The sequence below is a fragment of the Taurulus bubalis genome (genome assembly GCF_910589615.1).
Source record: "Taurulus bubalis genome assembly, chromosome: 4".
NCBI classification, from domain to species: Eukaryota; Metazoa; Chordata; class Actinopteri; order Perciformes; family Cottidae; genus Taurulus; species Taurulus bubalis.
Window position 1 is genome coordinate 14,648,859 of NC_136592.1, and position 20,320 is coordinate 14,669,178.

At 42.6% G+C, this 20,320-nt stretch overlaps 1 protein-coding gene across 1 annotated transcript in view; it reads right to left on the minus strand.

Moving 5' to 3' along the window:
* zfhx3b (zinc finger homeobox 3b) overlaps window positions 1-20,320 on the minus strand; it is a gene marked incomplete at its 5' end in the record, with an annotated part of 84,986 nt that overhangs the window by 36,781 nt on the left and 27,885 nt on the right. The window contains one exon of the mRNA XM_079216990.1: window positions 18,713-18,944. Coding sequence (XP_079073116.1) covers window positions 18,713-18,944 — 232 coding nt within the window. The remainder of the gene's footprint in view (window positions 1-18,712; window positions 18,945-20,320) is intronic.

Consider the following 20,320-nt stretch of genomic DNA (forward strand, 5'->3'; position numbering starts at 1 on the left):
CCCAGTCTACCCCGCCCCCTTCCTATCACCCCTTCTTTCTCCTCTATCATGTATCTGGGTGGCCAGGACAAAAGGCCCATGTCAAACCACAGTTCATTAAGGGATTTCCTAATTGTTCCTTAAGCGGGGCTCGTTGCACAGTGGACCGATTGAGCTGATGATAGGGTGTCAGGGCTAAACAGTCTCTGATTGGCCACTAGAAAGAGTAGTCCAAGGGTGCACACAGGAGGTGCAACAAACAAGCTATACACTACTGGGAGAAACAAAGGACAACTGATCTGACACACATGCTGGAACAAATGTAAGTTGATACTCTAACTGCACTTCATTCCTGTATTATTTTTAAGTTACGCAATTTTAATAAATGTTATCAACATACATAATTACTTGCTTCTCAAGTAATTAACATTCAAAGTAACTACATCTGAAAACATTAAACTTTTAGAGTAAGTGGTTATATTAAAAGACAATCTTTAAGTGATGGAAGAATTTGATGAGTACATTTTATATTCAGTAGGGGACCTACTCTCCCATCCATATTTATATCACAAATTGGGCCTTTAAATTTAAATCATTGGTTACAACTTGGAATCCTCTTTGTATCACGCATGCTCCAAAGGGGCGACTGGCTTCAAATACAAGGCTGGTGCCCTGGTATAACATGGTGAAATGGGTAGAACATCAGGAAAGAATGAGGGAGCAGGGTGTGATAACTGAGAGCAAACCATGACAAAGTGGAGGGATTTACCGTTGGGCCCGCAGCACTTCATTTGCTTAATAACAGATCATTCTATAAGAAAGTGGCTGCTCTGGGGATATCACCCAACAAGGATGTCTCACTTGCAGAAATCCTATTTGAAGACAACACCTTTTGAGCACTCATCCTCCTCCACGCCTAAGACGATCAACGCGCATGACAGGCCCCATTAATATGACGCCCTGTGTAACCTTGCTCTTTCTCCCTCTCCTCCAACAGGAACAAAACTGATAGCCCAGGAGGAGGGGCATTATGTTCCGACTGAGCATGTAACGGGAGGGGTGGTGTTGAAAAGACGTCTTATAATACATATCCTCCTCTGAGCCACCCCACACACGGTGAGAAAAGTACATGGAACATGGGCGGGAGCTTCGTTGGTTTTCTTTGAATAATGTTGGAGACAATATTGCCCTCTGTGATCGTCATCCTCATGCCTCTCGAATCAATCTTTAAAAAAGCTTGTTTTTTTTGGAAAGGGTTTTGTTTCACTCACTTCTGACTCCTATCTCGCACAGTGTTCATTACATCTGTGGCTTCCTGACCAAAAGGCATCACAGATTATATTTCAGAGAAAAAAAAAAAAAGAACCTGACTAAGGCCAACATACAAATATAGTTTAATACAAACTATCTAAATAAGGTCTTTTGTGCCTCTAAATTGTATTAAGATAAAATCTTTAGGAGGGGGGGCATTTTCAGATAGGGCAAGACAATGATGACTGCACACACACAACTTTTGCTTTATATATTAAAGCCTACTTTCCTGCCTTACCTTTGATTAACCATCGTTGTGGCAATCTAAGCTAAATATATGCCCAATCCACTGTTCACAAAACTTGCTTAACAATTACATATTCTATTGAAGCAAGAATATATCATTATTAAATACACTGTGTAGAACATGCCTCTGGTGATTGCCACAGCAATTCTGTGAAGGTCATTGAGAGTGAGAGGAGACAACATATTTGTTGGACAGTGTTATGTGTCGTGTGACAGACCAAATGTGCAGGCAGTTAGTCGGACAACCCTTACTCGTTCGATGCAGGACCTCCTGAAGGCCCCTGTCCCCTGAGCAACACACAAGCGGGCTGAGCAATTAACAATTTCATGCTGATTGCCTGAAGCATGTTTTGCTATGCCATAAAGATAATAGCATGAAGGGTGCAGCGGCAGCAGCCCCCTCACCCCCCTCCTCCGGTGATCCGCTATTGCTTCCATCTCTCAATTCTCTCCTGTGCAATTCACATGTTAGAACGGCGCTCTGCCTGCTTGCTTTATTAAAGACACTCTCCCGGCTTAGAGGGCGCATTTAAGAAAAAAAATATAAAGATGACTCCCCGAAGAGTAAACAGGGATGATTATTAAAGGGAAGGAGAAAACTACAGTCTTGGTCTCCCACTGGCTTCTTGATTTGAAAGTCTAATTTGGCAACTGCACACAACAGGCGTGCAGGTAGACAAAACAAACAGGTTCCATTTCCCCAGACAAAGGGAGCACGCTCAGAGGGGCGGCTGGTGACAGCCCTCATCTTCCTCATTCTCTTACCCACTATGTCATGACAGCAATCCACTCTGACCATGGAGCTCACCGCTATGCAACAGGAAAATCTGTGCACCATTAAACCTGCTATTTGTCTGCAGAGCATATACAAGAGTGCAAAACACTGCAAGAATATGGACATCCCCCCTCAAAGTACATTTTGAGTGTGTGTGTTAAGCTTAAATGGTGATGTCTGTGAAAAAAAAATACAAATCGGAAAAATCTTTTTCCACCACAATTGTTAACATCCACTTATCGAGCAAATATAAATGTTCAAATAAGTTAATTTAAAAAAATTCAGTATGTTCTATTGATAGTCAGTATAATCAATCCATTGTGCATGAAGGCAAACAGACAGATCCACACACAGAATACCCCAGCCACCATTACTAATGTGTGGACAACACTGTCCCCAGCCTGGTGAGTTCACATTAACCGTAGAGAAGCCATAAATCATCTTTTTTTTTTAGCTGAAGTGCTGTCTTGATACCACTAATGATGTTCCTATGTTAATGAATGCAGATTGTAGTAATGCAGTGTCTTTGCAGATCATATTGCCAATGTGAAAATGTATCATTTTGACCAGCACAGATAAATTAATATACTCCAAACACTCTAATTTAAGGAGGCGTCTAGGAATCACTGCAGGTGTGTTTAACACTTTCTATTACCCACTATTACTTCAGCGCACTATGTCACTAGTATAATGGTGGCAAATAGCCTCTGGATACAATTTGCATTTTCCTTTTCTGAATATGGCAATAAAAAGTTGATAAGAGGAATCACTTTTGCGTTGAAATACACTCGTAAATGACTGCATATATTAAGTCTGACCGCCTCACTATTCAGACGGACGCTATATTAACAATCTACCCCCATTGTCATTGTTTTTACTATGTGAAAACAAACCCTAAAGACATAAGGAGGAGCTGTGGACAAAGGGTTACGCCACCAGCCCCCTCTGCCCCTCTGCCCCGCCCTCTCTGACCCCCCTCACCTCCCAGGCTTCTGCTTGCCCTTCCACCCCCCGGCTGTGTGAAAGTCCAGCTGGCGCACTGACAGCCACGACATCTCAGCTGAACGTGGCTGCATTACAGGCCCCACATTGTTTATGATATGGAGCCTGTCATTAATTTGCATTCATAAGTGGCAAAAACACACACACACACACACACACACACACACACACACACACACTAACCATGCGATAAGGAGAAACATGTTTTTGTGTTAATTCATACGATACAATGTCACAGCCCAACCACAGACACACCAACAACAGACACACTTAGAAATTGCAGTCACATCCCCCTGCTAGAAGGGGATGATAATTGCAGACGGCCAATAAATTACTGCTGCCTCCACATCAATTATAAGCATCACGTCTGGCAATGAGGAAAATGAGATCTTGTGACAAATTTCATGAGGCTTGGCTGCCCAGCAGCCTTTCTTAACATGCTACAGATAGCAATCCCTTATCTAGCCCCTGTAATGTGGGGAGCTACGGATAGAGAGCTGGAGCTGCAGCCATTTAATTAAAAAGCTGGGGGTAGGGGGTGGAGAGGTGTAATTCATTGAAAAGGCACAGGAAGGAGACAAAGCCTTTGTCTCCAATACATATTTTGCTCAAAATTGTCACTCATCAGAGGCCAAGCTTGTATCTCCTCTGACAGCAATTCTGGAGATTTTACCCGTCTTTGTGCTCCACTGTTTCCTTCTCTGTGTCGCTCCCTCTTCTTTCCTTGTTTTTTTATATTTCCCAGGAGTGCACTGTTTTCTCCAGTGGGACAGCTCCAGCGTTTTTTTACGAATGACTGCGGTGGACAGACAGTGGCACTGAATGAAATGGCCCCTGCACCTAATTGTATTCCCACCTGGGGAAGGCAGGCAAGGACGGAGGCTTCAAGCGCACAGCAATGAGGATTTATAGCAGCTGGAAAGACAGCAAAATAAAACACCAAAAGGGATGGCTCCTAAATCTCATTCCCAGTGCGATATTCATTGTAGTTGCAATCGAGTGTGCTGGTAGAGCATTGAAAAAACGACTGCTGTGTTCAAATTATGGCTGTACTCTACTAATATTTAACATCATTAGAAAATCATTAGAAAACCATCATAAAACCTGAGATTATGACCAGAGCATTAAACACAATGATTATTCAGTGTATTCCTTCTACGCTTTGCCTTGGAAATGAGATTTGCTCTGCTGCGGCAATGTAGGCTAAAAGTACGAATATTTTTCATAATTACTGTAACATTTGAAAAACATTGGCTTGCATGAATTACTATACCATTATGCAGTTGTGTTTGTCTGGCCAAAAGCAAAGTTTTCAATGTGGCTTTGCATGGGATATCATTAATGCATTTTCATGGGGCATCAGCAAAAAGTATGCCAATATTTTACGAAACTGTAGAAAATGTTCCCAGTCATGTTGGTAGCGGAGACATGTTTATTGATAGCATGCGTAAAGAAAGAAAATGCAAATTAATTTTTTAAAAGGTTTTTGGCTGCGTGAAGAACACAACTCTCCCAGCTCACCGTGCCAGCCCCCACCTGTCGGTGGATGACAAACTTCCTGACAGACGGGACGCAGCAGGTGAGGCTGGGAAAAATCATATCCAGCACCCGGACCACAAGCACTGGCGCCCCCCAGGGATGTGTGCTCTCACCACTGCTCTTCTCCCTCTACACCAACGACTGCGCCTCAGGGGACCCGTTGGTTAAACTCTTGAAATTCGCAGACGACACAACGGTCATCGGCCTCATCAGGAACGGTGACGAGTCTGCGTAAAGACGGGAGGTTGAACGGCTGGTCCTCTGGTGTGGTGAGAACAACCTGGAGCTGAACAAGCTCAAAACTGTGGCGATGACAGTGGACTTTAGGAGGAGCCCCCCACTACTCCCCTTTACCATACACAACACCACCGTTTCTGCGCTGGAGTCCTTCAGGTTTCTGGGATTCACAATCTCCCGGGACTTGAAGTGGACCGCCAACATCAACACCATCCGCAAAAAGGCCTAGCAGAGGCTGAACTTCCTGCTCCAGGAGCTGCTGATCCTGTTCTACTCCGCCATCATCCAGTCTGTCCTCTGCTCTTCCATCACTGTGTGGTTTGGATTGGCCACCAGACAGGACAGAATCAGACTACAACAGATCATCAGGTTCTGCAGAGAGAACCATTGGTTCCAGCCTGCCCTCCATCCTGGACTTGTACACCTCCAGAGTCAGGAAGCGGGCTGGAAAGATCACTGCAGACCCCTCACACCCTGGACACAAGATGTTCCAACTCCTCCCCTCTGGTAGGCGCTACAGAGCACTGTATGCCAAAACCACCAGACCCAGGAACAGCTTCTTTCCACTGGCTGTCACCCTGATGAACAATTAATCAGACTCTTCCATCTGCACTATTTGCACTTTTTTTTTTGGTACTGCTGTCTTAATGTCTTTTTGTTGTTGTCTTTTTTTATATTTATCTTGTTACTGTGTATCAGTACGAAGAGCAAAGTGAAACCGGAGTCAAATTCCATGTATGTGAAAACTTATATGGCCATTAAAGCTGATTCTGATTCTGACAATGATCAGACTGCAGTGTCAAAGGTGAGGGACATGAGAGGGACAGCAACAACTTTGATGTGGAGAAACCACAAACCCTTAACTGAACTTCAGTAATGGATATCAACTTCTTGAGGAAAATGTTTAAACATAATAATAAATGGTTTTAAGACTGCACATAAGAGTGTATATATATATTCTAATGTACTCTGATGTATACTCTACTTGAAGAAAGGGAGGGCCAACAGTGTCAGAGGTGAGTCTTTACTTTTTGGGATTTCTCGGCAGCCCCATTATCAAGAGCAGCCATCAGCACAAAGATAAAAGATCCTAATGGAGCTAGCCCTGGTGGAGATGAAAGGTGCAGAGATGGCACACTGTTATGAATCTCTAATGCAGCCCATGTTTCTAAGGTAATGACCGACTCTCAGGCCTCTTTCACAGGCTTCCCTGCATCGGGCCCAGGCGATAAAGGTCTTCTATTTCTTGTCACTAAGTAGTAAAGCAGTAACCCTGTGGCCCTCACTCTCATTGGTTCTGGAAACCATCCTAAAAAGTTACACAAAGCCCGGGAAATAAAGCATATCTGTGTCATTAAAACAGTTGCAAGGTTGAAAATAATATTTCTTCTCATCACTGAATTTGACTTATGATCTATGCTATACTCTTCAAATGAATGGTTAGTCAGTTTGACAGCATTGAGAAGTGGCAGATGGCATAATTTTGGTGACGGTACTGTATGTTCAAAATAAACATCTGACTTTCTTTGTACTAAAAAGAGGACAGTAAATCTTTTTCATACGTTGAGATGCTGAAGTATGCTTGTTTACACTAGGTGACTATGAACGATGTATTCTTTTTGGGTCAAGATGAGCAGCAGCCAAATGTAAGAGCAGTTCCTTGTCAAGTTTTACAGAATAATTGAACTGACACTTATGAGAAGAAATGTTCTTTTGAATGCATTACTTGGCAGATATTCAGGCTTTTGTCCCTTAAACTTTGGCAACAAAAATAATGCCCTTTGAACAAAAGGGAGAGGTGAAAATACATAGTGCGAGAAGAGCAAGTCTTCCCTCCAGTCGCTTTCACAGAACCTAATGGATTGTGAGCACTTAATGCATTATTCAATCAATATCTCTCACTGTACATCAACAACACGACCAAGTTATGAATGACCTTTGGAGCAAAAAAGGTACACTTTAATGCACACAAGATTGCTCATAGGTTAGTAACTTGGGTCCGTTTTTTATCGCGCATGATTACACCTTCTGAAGGCAGAGGGCCATTACCAGTGCACTAAATACCAGAGGTGTCAAAAGTATTCACATTCATTACTCAAGTAGAAGTATAGACACTAGGGTTTAAAAATACTTCTGTAAAAGTTGAAGTATCAACTCAAGCTTTTTACTTAAGTAAAAGTGTAAAAGTACTGGTTTAAAAACTACTTAAAAGTATAAAACTAAAAGTAATGTAAGGGGAATGTTTTTTTCCATTAAGGACAAACTCTTAAGCTGCCTATAGTGCCTATAGTGCACTACCCCACCTCCCCCAAAACAATCATTTTTATAAAGGCCATAATGACTATAATGTTTTAAAATGTTACGTTGAAAAATGTGGGATGCACTAGGCTACCTGTTTCAGCTGCATATATGGCCATTTAAAATGATCACATTTTAATACAATGCAAATACATTAAAGTACCATATGTGTACTGAGCATTAACATGTGTTTCATGGAGCGAAGACATGATAACTAGTTGCCTATAAGTATTGTAATAGTGCAAAATAGGCGGCGGTGGTGGCGACTCCGACACAAACACTTAAAGCTGTGGTTCTCAAACTTTTTCTGTAAATAACATAATTGTGGGACTCATCTGTGCTTTTAAAAATAACAGAATAAAGAAAATTGCAATGACTTTCAAGTAAATCAGATTGCCCCATCAGACAATGTTTTGTGTAAGTTCTATCTGTGCAAAAAATAACTCATATTTAGTTACTACTGAATAGCTCATTGTGGAAAACAATAAGCTTTTAAATTTTAATTTTTTTGCCAAACAAAACAGAATGAGTGCAGATATGTGAGCCATCAGGTTGTATCAGTATTAGTGGCTGCAGTGACCTGCATTCCTCGACACATTTGTTATAAACGGGGTTGTAGATTTGATACGGCCTCTCTCAATTCATGCTCAATTTTGAGTTTAGATCTGTTTTTTTATTTTGAGAAGCGCAACAGCAAGAAAAGACAAGCTCACGGAGCTCACTGCGTCACGTCAAATCGCGCATGCGCAAGTGTAACCTGTTAACGGCGTACCGTAACCATTTACCCGAAAGTACAGGCATTTGTCCTTGTATTTATTAATGACTTAGTTTTATATCCGTGTACTTTTGTAATATGTAATATGCTCCGGTGCGAGGAGAACTCCGGTTGCTCCTCACAAGAGAGCTGCTGTTGCATCTTCACCCTGGGAGCGTTTAAAATGCAGATATAGCGGTCTGCTTTTCACGCGATATACTTTTCGACGCTCTCTGTCCGATGGTGTGTGTGCTCAGCGCTCACCTGTGTGCGCGCGCAAAGAATCTGTGGGCAACGGGGCGGAGAGGTTTTTTGTGTGTGTGTTTTTGAACGATGACAAGCCGCAGTGAAAACAAACCAAAATGAAATAGTAACGAGGATATTTTTAAAATGTAGGGAGTAGAAAGTACAGATATTTGCGTGAACATGTAAGAAGTAGAAGTAAAAAGTTGTCTGAAAAATAAATACTCCAGTAAAGTATAGATACCCAAAATTTCTACTTAAGTAAGGTAACAAAGTATTTATACTTCGTTACTTGACACCTCTGCTAAATACACTGTGGTTAGTAGTTATGCAGTTTTCACATAGCTCTGCTGGAGATAGTGACAGATGGATCATGCATTCTGCCTTGATTATAGCAAATACCAAGACATACACATTTAGAAACATTTAATAAGGGTTGATATCCCCTTTCTACATCATAACAAGGCCATACATATATTTTTGCGTATTGTGCATTATAATTCTCTATACAGTAAGAAGCAGACTAGGTCACTAAGCAACATAATAATTGCTCTGGCTTGTTCTGAGAACATACCATGAAACGTAAGTGCTCTTCTTTGTAGTATGGCTCAAGTACTAATTCAAAGATGGTTCCTATCTTTAAAGAATATGAAAAAACTCTCACTTGAGAGGACTGAAGTATATTCCAATTGTTGCCCATTTAAAATATTTTTCTGTGTGTGAAACTGATAACAAGAATATAAAGATTCTCTTCTTGGGGCAAAAGTCGACAACAGGACTACAGACAATGCAGAGAAGGGTGCCTTTCCCTCTCTATCTGTATATATTTAATAGTGGATTAGAAAGCAGGACAGGAAGGTTTGAGGATGGCGACGGTGGGATAATACAGGATAGGAGGAGAGTGAGGTTGAGGTAATCATGATGGGGGGCATGTTTCGGAGTCCCTTCCTGAACACTGGCGTAGCGTGGAAGTGAAGCGTGGCGACAGAGTGGAACGGACAGGAGCTGACTGCAGAGCGCCAGAGAAAAGAAGAGTCCAGAACAAGAGCACAAACTAATACTATTGTGGTCAATGCACAATGGGTCCTGCAAAGTGACTGCAGAGGGCCCTTAAACAAAAAAAGTATTGCCATTCGCTCTTCCTCACCCAATTAGATTATATTGCCCGGTTTAACATGACAAAAACACAGCCCATTTTTCCTAATTCTGGCTGTCATTCCGGCCCCTGTGCCACCTTCAATCGAGTAAGCCTCTGAGCGCTGGCCTGTCTGTTCGACTAACAACGACTTGTGACATGGATTCAAACACATCCACTGTGTTCTCCACTCTACATCTCACACACAAATATGTGCCCCATCTCAGCTTTCCCAGGAGCTTGAAACATTCCCCATATACATTCGAGGAACTCATTTCCAGAAAACCCCCCGCCATCGCTAAGGTTAATCATTTTCAGTTCTTTACTTAGTTCCACAAATAATACCTGGATTTCTTTTTATGTCCTCACGCAATAGAAAGTAATAGAAAGTGAAGAGAAAAACATGCTAAAACACAAATGAGCCGATGATCATATGCCTTTAAGTAACAATAAACAGTTAAACTACAGTACAGTATAATTAATAGATATATTATTATTTTTTAAATGGCTGTTGTTCTGTCACATCATTTCAGATCCAACACCTGAATACTTCTGGACAAACATTAATATATTCTTTCAAACTGGCTATTGAAGTGAACATATATCATCAAAAATATTTTCCTTTAAAAAAAAAAAACATCTGCCTCCTGTGTGAAAACTGGAAAATGTTTTTATAGCAGCACTTGGTCCAGCATAGCCGACTAATGCCAAAAAGGAGACTGTCCTTCCCCCTTGACTGTGCAGCACAGCTGAATTTACTCGATATGCTCGCCTGTATGCTTACGGAGCAAGCAGCAAAATTGACCTTTGCTTGCTTTCTAACAGTGGATTATTCATCTTAATGCTTCAAATTGGCCAGGGTGTTTTTCTTCTGCTGTTTCTATGCCTTCTCTCTTAAAACTGTATGTTGGCAAATTTGGTTTTAAGTGAAAAGAAATATTTCAAAGAATACTAAGGAATGTGTTTTTTCTTGGTTTTGCCCTTACAACGAGCAAAGAACTATTGTCCTGTGCTTTGTTATTTGCAGTATGATATATGCACTATGTCACCTCTCACCAAGGGATAAACATGTGCAAACTTTTATTTCTTCACTACCCATGTCCTTGTCAGAGGATGTCTTGCCAAACGCAGTAATTAAACAATATTGCAAGTACATAAAAAACAAAAAAATCTGAAAGGGTTTGATTATGGGTCCAAACCTCAGATACTGCTAACAAACATGTTGTTTGGTAATTGGTTAAATTGTTGCGATAAAACTCCTTTTCTCTCTTTATGGTCGTTGTGGAACTTTATCTGTTCAGTGTGCATTTACACTGTAGATGCCGGCTCCTCATGAATTTTTCCTTGTGTAAATATCATTCATCATTATGCTCATTCAAGCTCCTTTTCTCCAAATGGACAGTAGGAAGAACCACTTATAAAACAGCAGCGACAGAGCAGTGTTTCCAGGCAGACAAAGAGAGACTGTGAAATATAGGCCATCATTTGGATCAGGAGGGACACCATCAATCTGAGTCAAACTGTAAGAATGTCACAAAACAAATCCAACTTTGTCTCAGTGTCACTTGGCAGGCATTCACATCTAGCTGAACAGAGTCAGGCTGTGGGCATACCTTACCCCCGAATTTCCTTTCTTTACCAAATAGTGCCTTCACAGGATGACTGCTCAGTCCATATAGCCACCACACAACAAGAGCCTCTGTGCTGCATGTGCTCTACTCATTAACCACAGTGTTCTTCACAACACATATCCTGAGATAATCAATGTCTTACTGTGTGTCAGGTTTACAGGACACTTCTCTGGAAGTAAGCAGACTTAGGCACTAGACCTGAAGGTGCTTTGTAATCAATAGCAGCCTACGGTAGACTACGCCAGTGGTATCACACTCAACATGGTGTGAGAATTTCTGTCTGTCTGCTGATACCCAGCTGCATGGAGGCAACAGGGACAATATATGTGGAAACTAGACAAATACAGAATAATTCCCAGTATCCCTCTGTGGAAAGTTCCCTTAATGTCACACACCACCATCACCGACACACAGCAGAGCCTTCCTCCCACTCATATTATCCTTCGTGTTTTTCAGCAGACTCATCCAATTCTCTTCATCCACCCTCCTCTCACCCTCCTCAGGTGGTGTGTAGTGTACTGTCAAGCACAGTGTGAATCAATGACTGGTGCTCACGCCCACAGGTAAAGGTTAGAAAGGTTCACTATTGAATTATTTCTGCACTTCTCTCATTGCTGCTATATGCCTGGCTGCTTTTAGTTGATGTGGGTGAGGCACTGGAGGGGACTCTTTTTGCTAATGCACCCAAAACATGCACGTGTGTGTTTCGTGTGTATTCTGTATGTGTCTGTATGGCTTTTGGTGTAAGGGTGCTTTCTTCAAATGAAACTAACGTAATGTGCATTATCATATTGAGCAACATACACACGTGCACTTACAGACAGTCTGTTCACTACTCTTGCTTATCTATCAGAGAGTGGATAATGAATCGCAACATCTGTGCTTTCAGCCAGTCTTTCTTTCATCTGCCTTTATTCAAATGGAGCCTTCGAAGTGTGAGGGCAACATACTGCTGGATCGGGTATCCTTCACTCTCTGCTTTTGTTTTGCTGTCAGTGAGGGCTATCGTCTCTACTGGACCCGGGGTGAACTCATCCATAGCACAGATCATGCCCTTTGATCCACCAGCTCTCTCTAGGGGGCACAAACAGCCTTATTAAAAATGGCTAAATAAAACTTTCCTAGCCTCGACTCACTCGATAGTTGCCAAACTTTACTTCTCTGTTTCTTCTCTGATGCTGCCTATGGTCAAATTGAGCTGCCTAATTCTACAGCGAGCAGCACTGTTCACCCAATACCAAAACATAGTAACAAACGAAGAAATCTAAGTGTTTAGCAATGTATTGGTTGTAGTTCTTAGACTACCTAGCATACGCTTGCACTACAATCAATATCATAGATGAGAACATGCTGGATGCAAGATGATAATGTGCGCCTTAGGCCGAAGTTCAAGTAAGGAGTGAGCAGAAAACATTTGAAAAAAAAAATATATGAGAATAGGTAAAGAAAAGCCAAAGAAGAGAACATGTATCTGCATTGTATTGCAACAGCATGCAAGTTATTTTACATGTATTACATTACATTTCATTTAGCTGACTCTTTTATCCAAAGCGACTTACAGTTTTTCCATACACCGTAGACACAGCAACGGGGAGTAATTTTACTAACAAGTACATTGTAGACGATGTGCTGGGTCTGCATTCTTTGACAAAGACAATCACCTAAAGTGAGTTTGATAATGAGGGATAAACACAACTGGCTCTTTGTAACTGTAATCAAACTAGAAGAGACAGTGGAGAGTTAGTTACACTTGTGGAGAAGTATTCTTCCAAGTATGTGTTGACAAAACCCATTCTTTAATGTTCTGTTTGTTTGTTTTTGTTTTTTTTTTGTTTCACCTTCATCTCATGTACCTGTATGGCAGTGACACGACTGCTGCTATAATTAAACCCATCACAATCATTATGTCTTTGTCACCTAATCTATCCTCTCCTCCACTGGCTGTGTCTGTCTGGAACCACAGACTTCCCGCCCTCAGCCCTGACTGACAGCTCTGCGGAGGCTGTGGTCACTCTGTGTGAGTGACATGAGGGGCAGCAGGGCTACTGCATTACCTCCTTCCCCTCCCTCCAAGCTCCTCCTAATCCTGCCATCCAGCACCTCACACCACCTCTGCTCCAATATCAAGCAGCAAAGCCTCAAGGCCTGAAAATAGAACTCATTAACACGTTTAGTAAGTACAAATGAGATGACTGTCTCCTGATGGACTGTCTATCTTTTGGATCAGCTTTCAAGGAGAGTGTCTGGTAATGACAAGAGAGAGGGAAACCAATATTATAATGTGCTGCAAGTCTCCTCGGAAAATGGGCTTGGATGAGAGCCTCTCGCACCCACAAATGTCCTGATTCTCAAAGTGGACACCTATGTGTGTGCTCATTTATGGGTATGCGAGTTTGCAAAATAAAATCTAACGCATATTTACACCCACATGACATAACTGACGGTAACATTATACATGGGGCTTAAAACATACAGGGCATACACAAGGTGAACTCAGCATGAGTATGCATCCCAAAATACTGCACTAAAAAAGCTTCATGTCCGATGTGGAGAGGCTATTGCTTTCAACTTGTCCTCATTGACTTTATCACTTTTCTTATTCTTATTATTTGTGTATATAAACACTCAAAGTTGACATTTATCCTGCCCCTGTTCTCTTCTAAGCCAGATCAATTGGACAGGCTGGCACAACCAGGACCCAGCCATTACACGCCTTCCAGCCGAGCTGGCCAGTATTTAAAGAACGAGGGTTCAGTCGGTTGGGGTCGTAAAAACCTGGACAGAAGACATTTTTATTCACAGCCCATCCTAGAATAGCGTGGTGGCTTTCTGGTCAATTTGCTATTACAGGATGAGCCTGCAGAGGAATTCAGACCAAGCTGGTCCATAAAGCAGGGGGCACAGGGAAAGAAACGACTTGATTGTGTTAGTTAGAGCAGCATGGTCATATGAATGCTGATACACAACTGGAAAATCTATAAAGCCATCATTTTGGCTTTTTAATAAACGTCTAGTCTTTTGTAATATTTTCAAAATGAAAAGTAATGTATTTATGAATTTCCTGGCACGTTCTGTGGACAGCAAACAATTTCCTATGCTGCCTTGATGCCCTTCGGACAGGGATTAGAAGGCAGGCGACTGACGGAGGCCTGACTGAGCTGCAGGCCCTCTGGGGCCCTACTCATCCGGGCCTGCACAGTCCTCATCCTCATATCCACTCTGCATCACCAGGGCAATAACCGCCTTTATTAAAAGTGCATTGCGGCAGTGTCTGTCTATACAACTTATTTTCAGATTGGCCATAATGTGGCATGTAGAAAGAGTCTTGTGGTTAGAGGCTACAATATCCTGTTTCTTGAAAGGTTTACTTTGCATTGTAACAAGCATAAATAAAGGAGGACATTCCAGAAATGGCTACCGTCTGTTTTGCTCTTGCCCGTGAGGAGCAAAAGCTCAGACTAAGGCTATTGCATGCCATCAGAGCGTGGCCTGGCTCACCTTTGATTTTACCTGGCTTTAGCGGCCTTAACTTAGCCACTGAACATGCAGATAGCAGGGTATGATAGAGTATGAAAGCAGGGGGAGAGTAAAGCCCTGTTAATAAGTTGAAAGAAAGCGCTTAGAAGCAAAGGATACGACTAAAAGATGAAGGCATGGTTCAATAGTGCATTAGATATTAGTAAGAGTACTTTTGTTTTGACAGATTTGATGTCAACATATCCTGTCTGCCTTCATTGAATCGCAATGTGAGCTGCAATGTGTCATGCCAATGTGAAAATATGAGTGACTTTTCTCTATTGGCTTTAATCGCGTATTTTTTTGTCTCAGCCCATTTTCCAGCTTTTTCAGAGCATCTCAAGAATTATGCATGAGGCAGAGAGGGAGAGGGAGACATTAGGGAAGGGAAGAAAAATGCCTCTGTTGTCAGAACAGGCCTTACTATTAGGTGTGTGACCCTGAAAGCGCACCCCTTTTAGGGAAACAAACAATGGATCTCATTTTGGATACCACTATTATGCAGTAATTTATATGCATCCTTTCGTCTCATTTTCATTTAATAATGCACACAACTCCCCTGCCCAGTTTCTCAAACTGGTCATTAAAAGTAACACTGATCTAAACTGGAGGCTTATGTTCCACTTACAAGCGCTCCAGGTGCGGTCGAGAACAACTGCTGAGTCAAAGTAAGATCACCCCTTCCCAAGCTTGTCTTTGCCCTTGAACACCCAGTGTATGTCGACACAGACAGGAGACAATGACTGGTGGCTGCCCAGGCGGCCCCGGCCCCAGCCTTCTCCTTCCCAGCCTCCTCGACTCACAGACAGGGATTTCCTCCTGCAATGAGAGCCAAGCCGTCACAGCCCAGCGATCAAGGGCCTGCCATCTGTGACTGAGGCAGATTTACAGCAGGAACTAATCCACACTGTCAGCCACGTTCGTTCTCCATCTCTGCCTCCTCCATACACATAAACGCACAGACGTTTGCCACTGAAAAATACTAATATTTTACCCTTATAAAATGTTCTCGTCTGGATCTCATTTTCTCTGTCACACATGCACACATACACAGAACAAAGCAAACATTTCTCGCAGAAGGACATCCTCTCTTCAGTGCAATGTAACTTTATTCTATTCTCTATTCTAAAAAAATAACTTTGATAATTTTTCAATAATTCTATTAAAGGTTAAGAAATGAGAAACCTCAATGTGTCATTGAGTTATATGCCCTGGTGAACATCATTCATACGAAATAAGGTCATCATACGCAAAGTGTCACACGCGCTCTCACACGCAAGCTCCCCACATTTGTATCCCCCACTTCTTTTGCATCCACTCCTCACCAATTTCTCTTGTTCTCCATATACTGTATATCGGTCCATATACTGTATATACGCACATATCCTGATGCTTAGCGTTGTCAGGAGTCACCATTAACCCTCCGCTTGATATCGACATGACACTAGGTTATACCTTTTCTCTGTAAGCATTAAGCCTAAAATACATGTTGTCCTCATGCTGTCAAGCCAGCTGTCCTCACAAGTAAGTGCTATATGGGAGATTTACTATTTCCCTCCCGCCTTCTCTGTCACATACAGTACATGTCTACCTGCCACCTAGTAATGAGCTGCTATCCTAAAAACTAGAAGACAAGCACTGGTGCAGACAGCACATTGGTTCAAGTCAGTGCTGAGCTGTATTCAGTGATCTCTGCACACAGTGCAGCTGTGTGGGGCTGGGGTCCCTCTGTGGTCCCTTTGTGTCCCCACAGATAAAGGGTTAAAGAAGACAAATGGAGGAGGGGCCACACAGCAACATGCTTAAGCGGCACAATTTCAGTATGAGCAAGAATTAAAACAATGCAAGCCTTTTATTCCTATGTTAGTCTAATTAGAAAGAAACCACTTTTCTGCTGCCCTTGCTCTCTTCGGACATTCAGCCCAGAGGAGATAAGTGGCAACAAATCCCTACAGTCTGCTGCCTCCACATAAGGTGCATTAATATGCAACGTTGTGAAGTGTAAAACACATCAGATATTGCATGAGCTCGCCAATTTTAATTCCATAGCTGTCATAGAAAGGTATCAGTTGACTGTTGGGGAAAAAGAAGGCTTCATATGTTTCGAAAGGATCCCAGGCAGGCTACAAGCGCAGCACCTTATACCAGCAGAGACCACTTGCAGGATCACAGAACAGCAGCATGCGAGGGAATTACTGTCTAGGACCTAGGTGACCCAGAAATCCAGGGGCAACTTTGTTTTAACAAGCCAGAAAATGTTCCACCACTTTAGCAAGTATGCGTCAACCACAAAAAAGGGCCCTGTGCCACAGAAGAGCTAGCAAATAGGAAATTAAATATTACACTGGGAGGAAATGGTTCATTTCTAGTGAAGGGGTGGGACTGGGAGGTGGGCCGGCGCAGCTGATGCTGTTGGAACAAGGAATCTGGGGTGTGAGATGGTAATAGAAGTGAGAGGTCAGCTATTTTAGAGTAAATGATTACAGACAAAGAGGTATGATGACTATTGTGGTAATTTGATCAAAATGCTTTTTCTTTTTTGCACACTTAATTTAAATTTGTATCATCTCAAGAAACACATGGAAGTAGTGCTGGATTGTAAACCATGTCTTAGATCTAAATAATAATGGATCATAATCACTGATCTTGTGTTTATGTTTATCTGTCTGCAGCTTGTTGTAAAAGAGCAGAATGAAGGCTCCTTTTACATTTAGTTGAATACTAGTGGTCTGCTCAAGTAAGTGAGGGTTTATTGTAATTTGATGATGCTCTGCAGGGGAGTAACTGCTGTCTATGTGTGTGTAATGATACAACCCACACACAGCCCCACTACAGGGGCCCATTACCTAACCTAAAGCGTGGATCCCTCAACCTGGCACAAACATGGGCATCTAGCAAATCAAAGGTTAAGAGAGAAAAAAGGATTGATAAACCTACTAACATCTGCAAAAAAAAAGAAAAAGAAAAATCTTTTTTGACAAAGAACAACAACTCTAAACACAAAAATAGTAAATTCCCAACCCCCAACCCTTTTAACCTAACTGGCCCTTCCTCCTGCCTTTGCATGTTCGCCTGTCCACTGTACTGTAGTCATTAACATATTTTGAGTGCAGCGAGCAGAAAGCTTAATTGTCTCTAATTGCTCGGCTAAATATGTTCTCTAATGATTTGCTTCAGATCTGTGACTGCCTTTTGCGCAATTTCCCGGCCGCTGGCTTCATTATCCCTGCCTTCTTGGAACAAAGCATCTTCACAGGCTGGCCTTCCCCCCCCCCCCCCCCCCCTGCATAACATAGACAGCGAGCATGTGTGCGAGGGAAGTATTGGTTCCCTCTTGGAGGGACACACAATAGGGCCCCTTTGTCAGGGCAAAGGAGTTTAAGCGATTGGAAAACCAAATCTCTGCAAAGAAAGAGTGTTAATTGACCCCAGCTCACTCTTCCTAATCAGTCCATAATAAATGAGCAGGCACTTTGTTTCAGTCATGCTACTGTTGTTGTAGCTGTGTTCCTGTTGTTGTTGCAGCTGCTGCTGCTGTTGTTCGGCTCCTCCTTCTCTGGCCTTAATGCTCTGTCTCAATATGTCTTTGATGGCTGAAAAGGACAGCTCCAATTAACAGGGTTCAGCTTTTGCTGCTGAAGGCAGAACTATTTTATGTCAATGAGATTGACCTAAAATTGTATCAATATCAAAAATACACTAGAAAAATAAAGTTATTGGAATGAGATTGAGGGACATAACTCCCAGGAATGTTGTCTCTGACAGTGTGAACAAGTTATACTTAGTGGTGTGTCATGCTATTATTCTGATCTAACAATAGTAATATATACATACATCTATGGGGAGGTAAATGTAAAATGAAGAGAGTAAGAAATTGTGAACACACATTTTGATAACTCAGACATATAAAGTGTCTCAGCGGAGCGATGGATGAGTGTTTATGTGTACAAGAGACACCAGCAAACGCAGAGAGATCAAGAGAGTAAAACAAAGGCAGACACATGAAGAGATCCGAACAAAAAAGGCCCACAGGGGCAGTTTCTGACCTGTATCTGAAGAAGAGCATTTGCGAATGGTGAAGATGGAGTTGAGGTCCTCGTCCTCCTCCGGCAGGCCCTTCTGCAAACGCTGAAGCTTCCTGAGGCTCTCGCTGCGCTGGTGCTTCATGGAGCGCACATGCTGGATCAGGTTGAGCTTGGCCTTGGTCGAGTAGTTACACAGCACACAATGGTAGTAGCAGGCATCACCCTCCACCGCATGTTCGTGCTGCTGCAGGTGCTGTGGGAGGGAATGAAGAGAGAGCGAGAGCGAGAGGAAGAGACAAGAAGAGAGAGAAATGAACATGGAGAAAGAGAGAGCGGGAAAGAGAGAAAGAGGTTATTGTAGATGGCAGATAGCTGGCTAGGCACCACCGACTCACTTTCACTCAAACAGTTGGCAAATGAACAAATCAATTCCCAATCACAGCCCTGTTGTTTAACATCCAGACCTCTTCCACTTCAGGACAACTGTTTGGACTGCGCACTTTGTCTGCGTGAGTGTCTGTATCAGTGGGCTAACAGGACAGGAGAGGCCTAGGACGCACGCAAATCTCCGGGGCACGAGCACAGGCAGGAATCACATCAGCCACCCTTCAGAAGCCGTGGGTCTACAGCCTCGCAGACGGAAGGGAGCATTGATCCCCTTCACTCAACAGAAGCCTCCCGTCTCTGAAAAGGAAACTCCAAACATCTGCTTGTTTCACGCATGGAATACTAAATATTGATCACGGCGAGTTAAATCCTTGCTCTCTTACAGAGAAACGGAGGCAAAGTGAGCCGGTGGTGAGGCAGGAGGGGGATTTAGTACACTCTGAGAGGAACTGGGACATTCCACAACAGGAGGACAACCTTCAGAGGATGGGAAATCAGCAATAGTATTGACCTGTCAACCCCAGCACTTCCTCCAAGACTCAACAGCAGGCCGAGTCCAGCTTTCAGCCCATCCTCCGCTGTGTCACAACATGCCTAACGCCCCATAGTGACACCATACCACCACAACCTCTTGTCACACCACAGCGCTCCAATCTAATTACCTTCTGCATGGCTCAATCAATGATGCAAGGCCAACACAATATGGCTGGGCCTGGTGTGAGCATCAGAGTTATTGACCACTATTCTAAAGCATCACACTGATTGTTTCTGCATGTTTACAATGAAAGCCCCAGACTCGGTATGGCCACTTGTGTCATGCCTGTCATGTGCTGCTTCTAATCTCAAACCCTCGCTGTTTCGCTGTGGATTTCTGCGGCTGCGATCAATGCCAATCACCAAAGGTTTTCCTCTTTTCCCTCATATCTCCTTGGCGCCCATGTCTCCTGTGAGGCATGCCAAGAGAACAAAATAATCTAGTGTATATTTAAATGTTATGTATGTCCGACAATTTTGGATTGAATATATGCATGTAAACGAAACACGTCGTAAGAAGAAGATAATTACTGAAGTCATTAACGGTGCTGAAAGCTTGTGATTAAAGTCAATCAGGTCGTATTATCAATTCTGTATTTAAAGAGAACAAACCTCGCTGCGTTCATTACACATCAGGCTTACACTTTGATAAAAGTTCAGAAAACTGAACCCTTCATCAAAAAGAAACTGAACTATGCTCTCATGTTT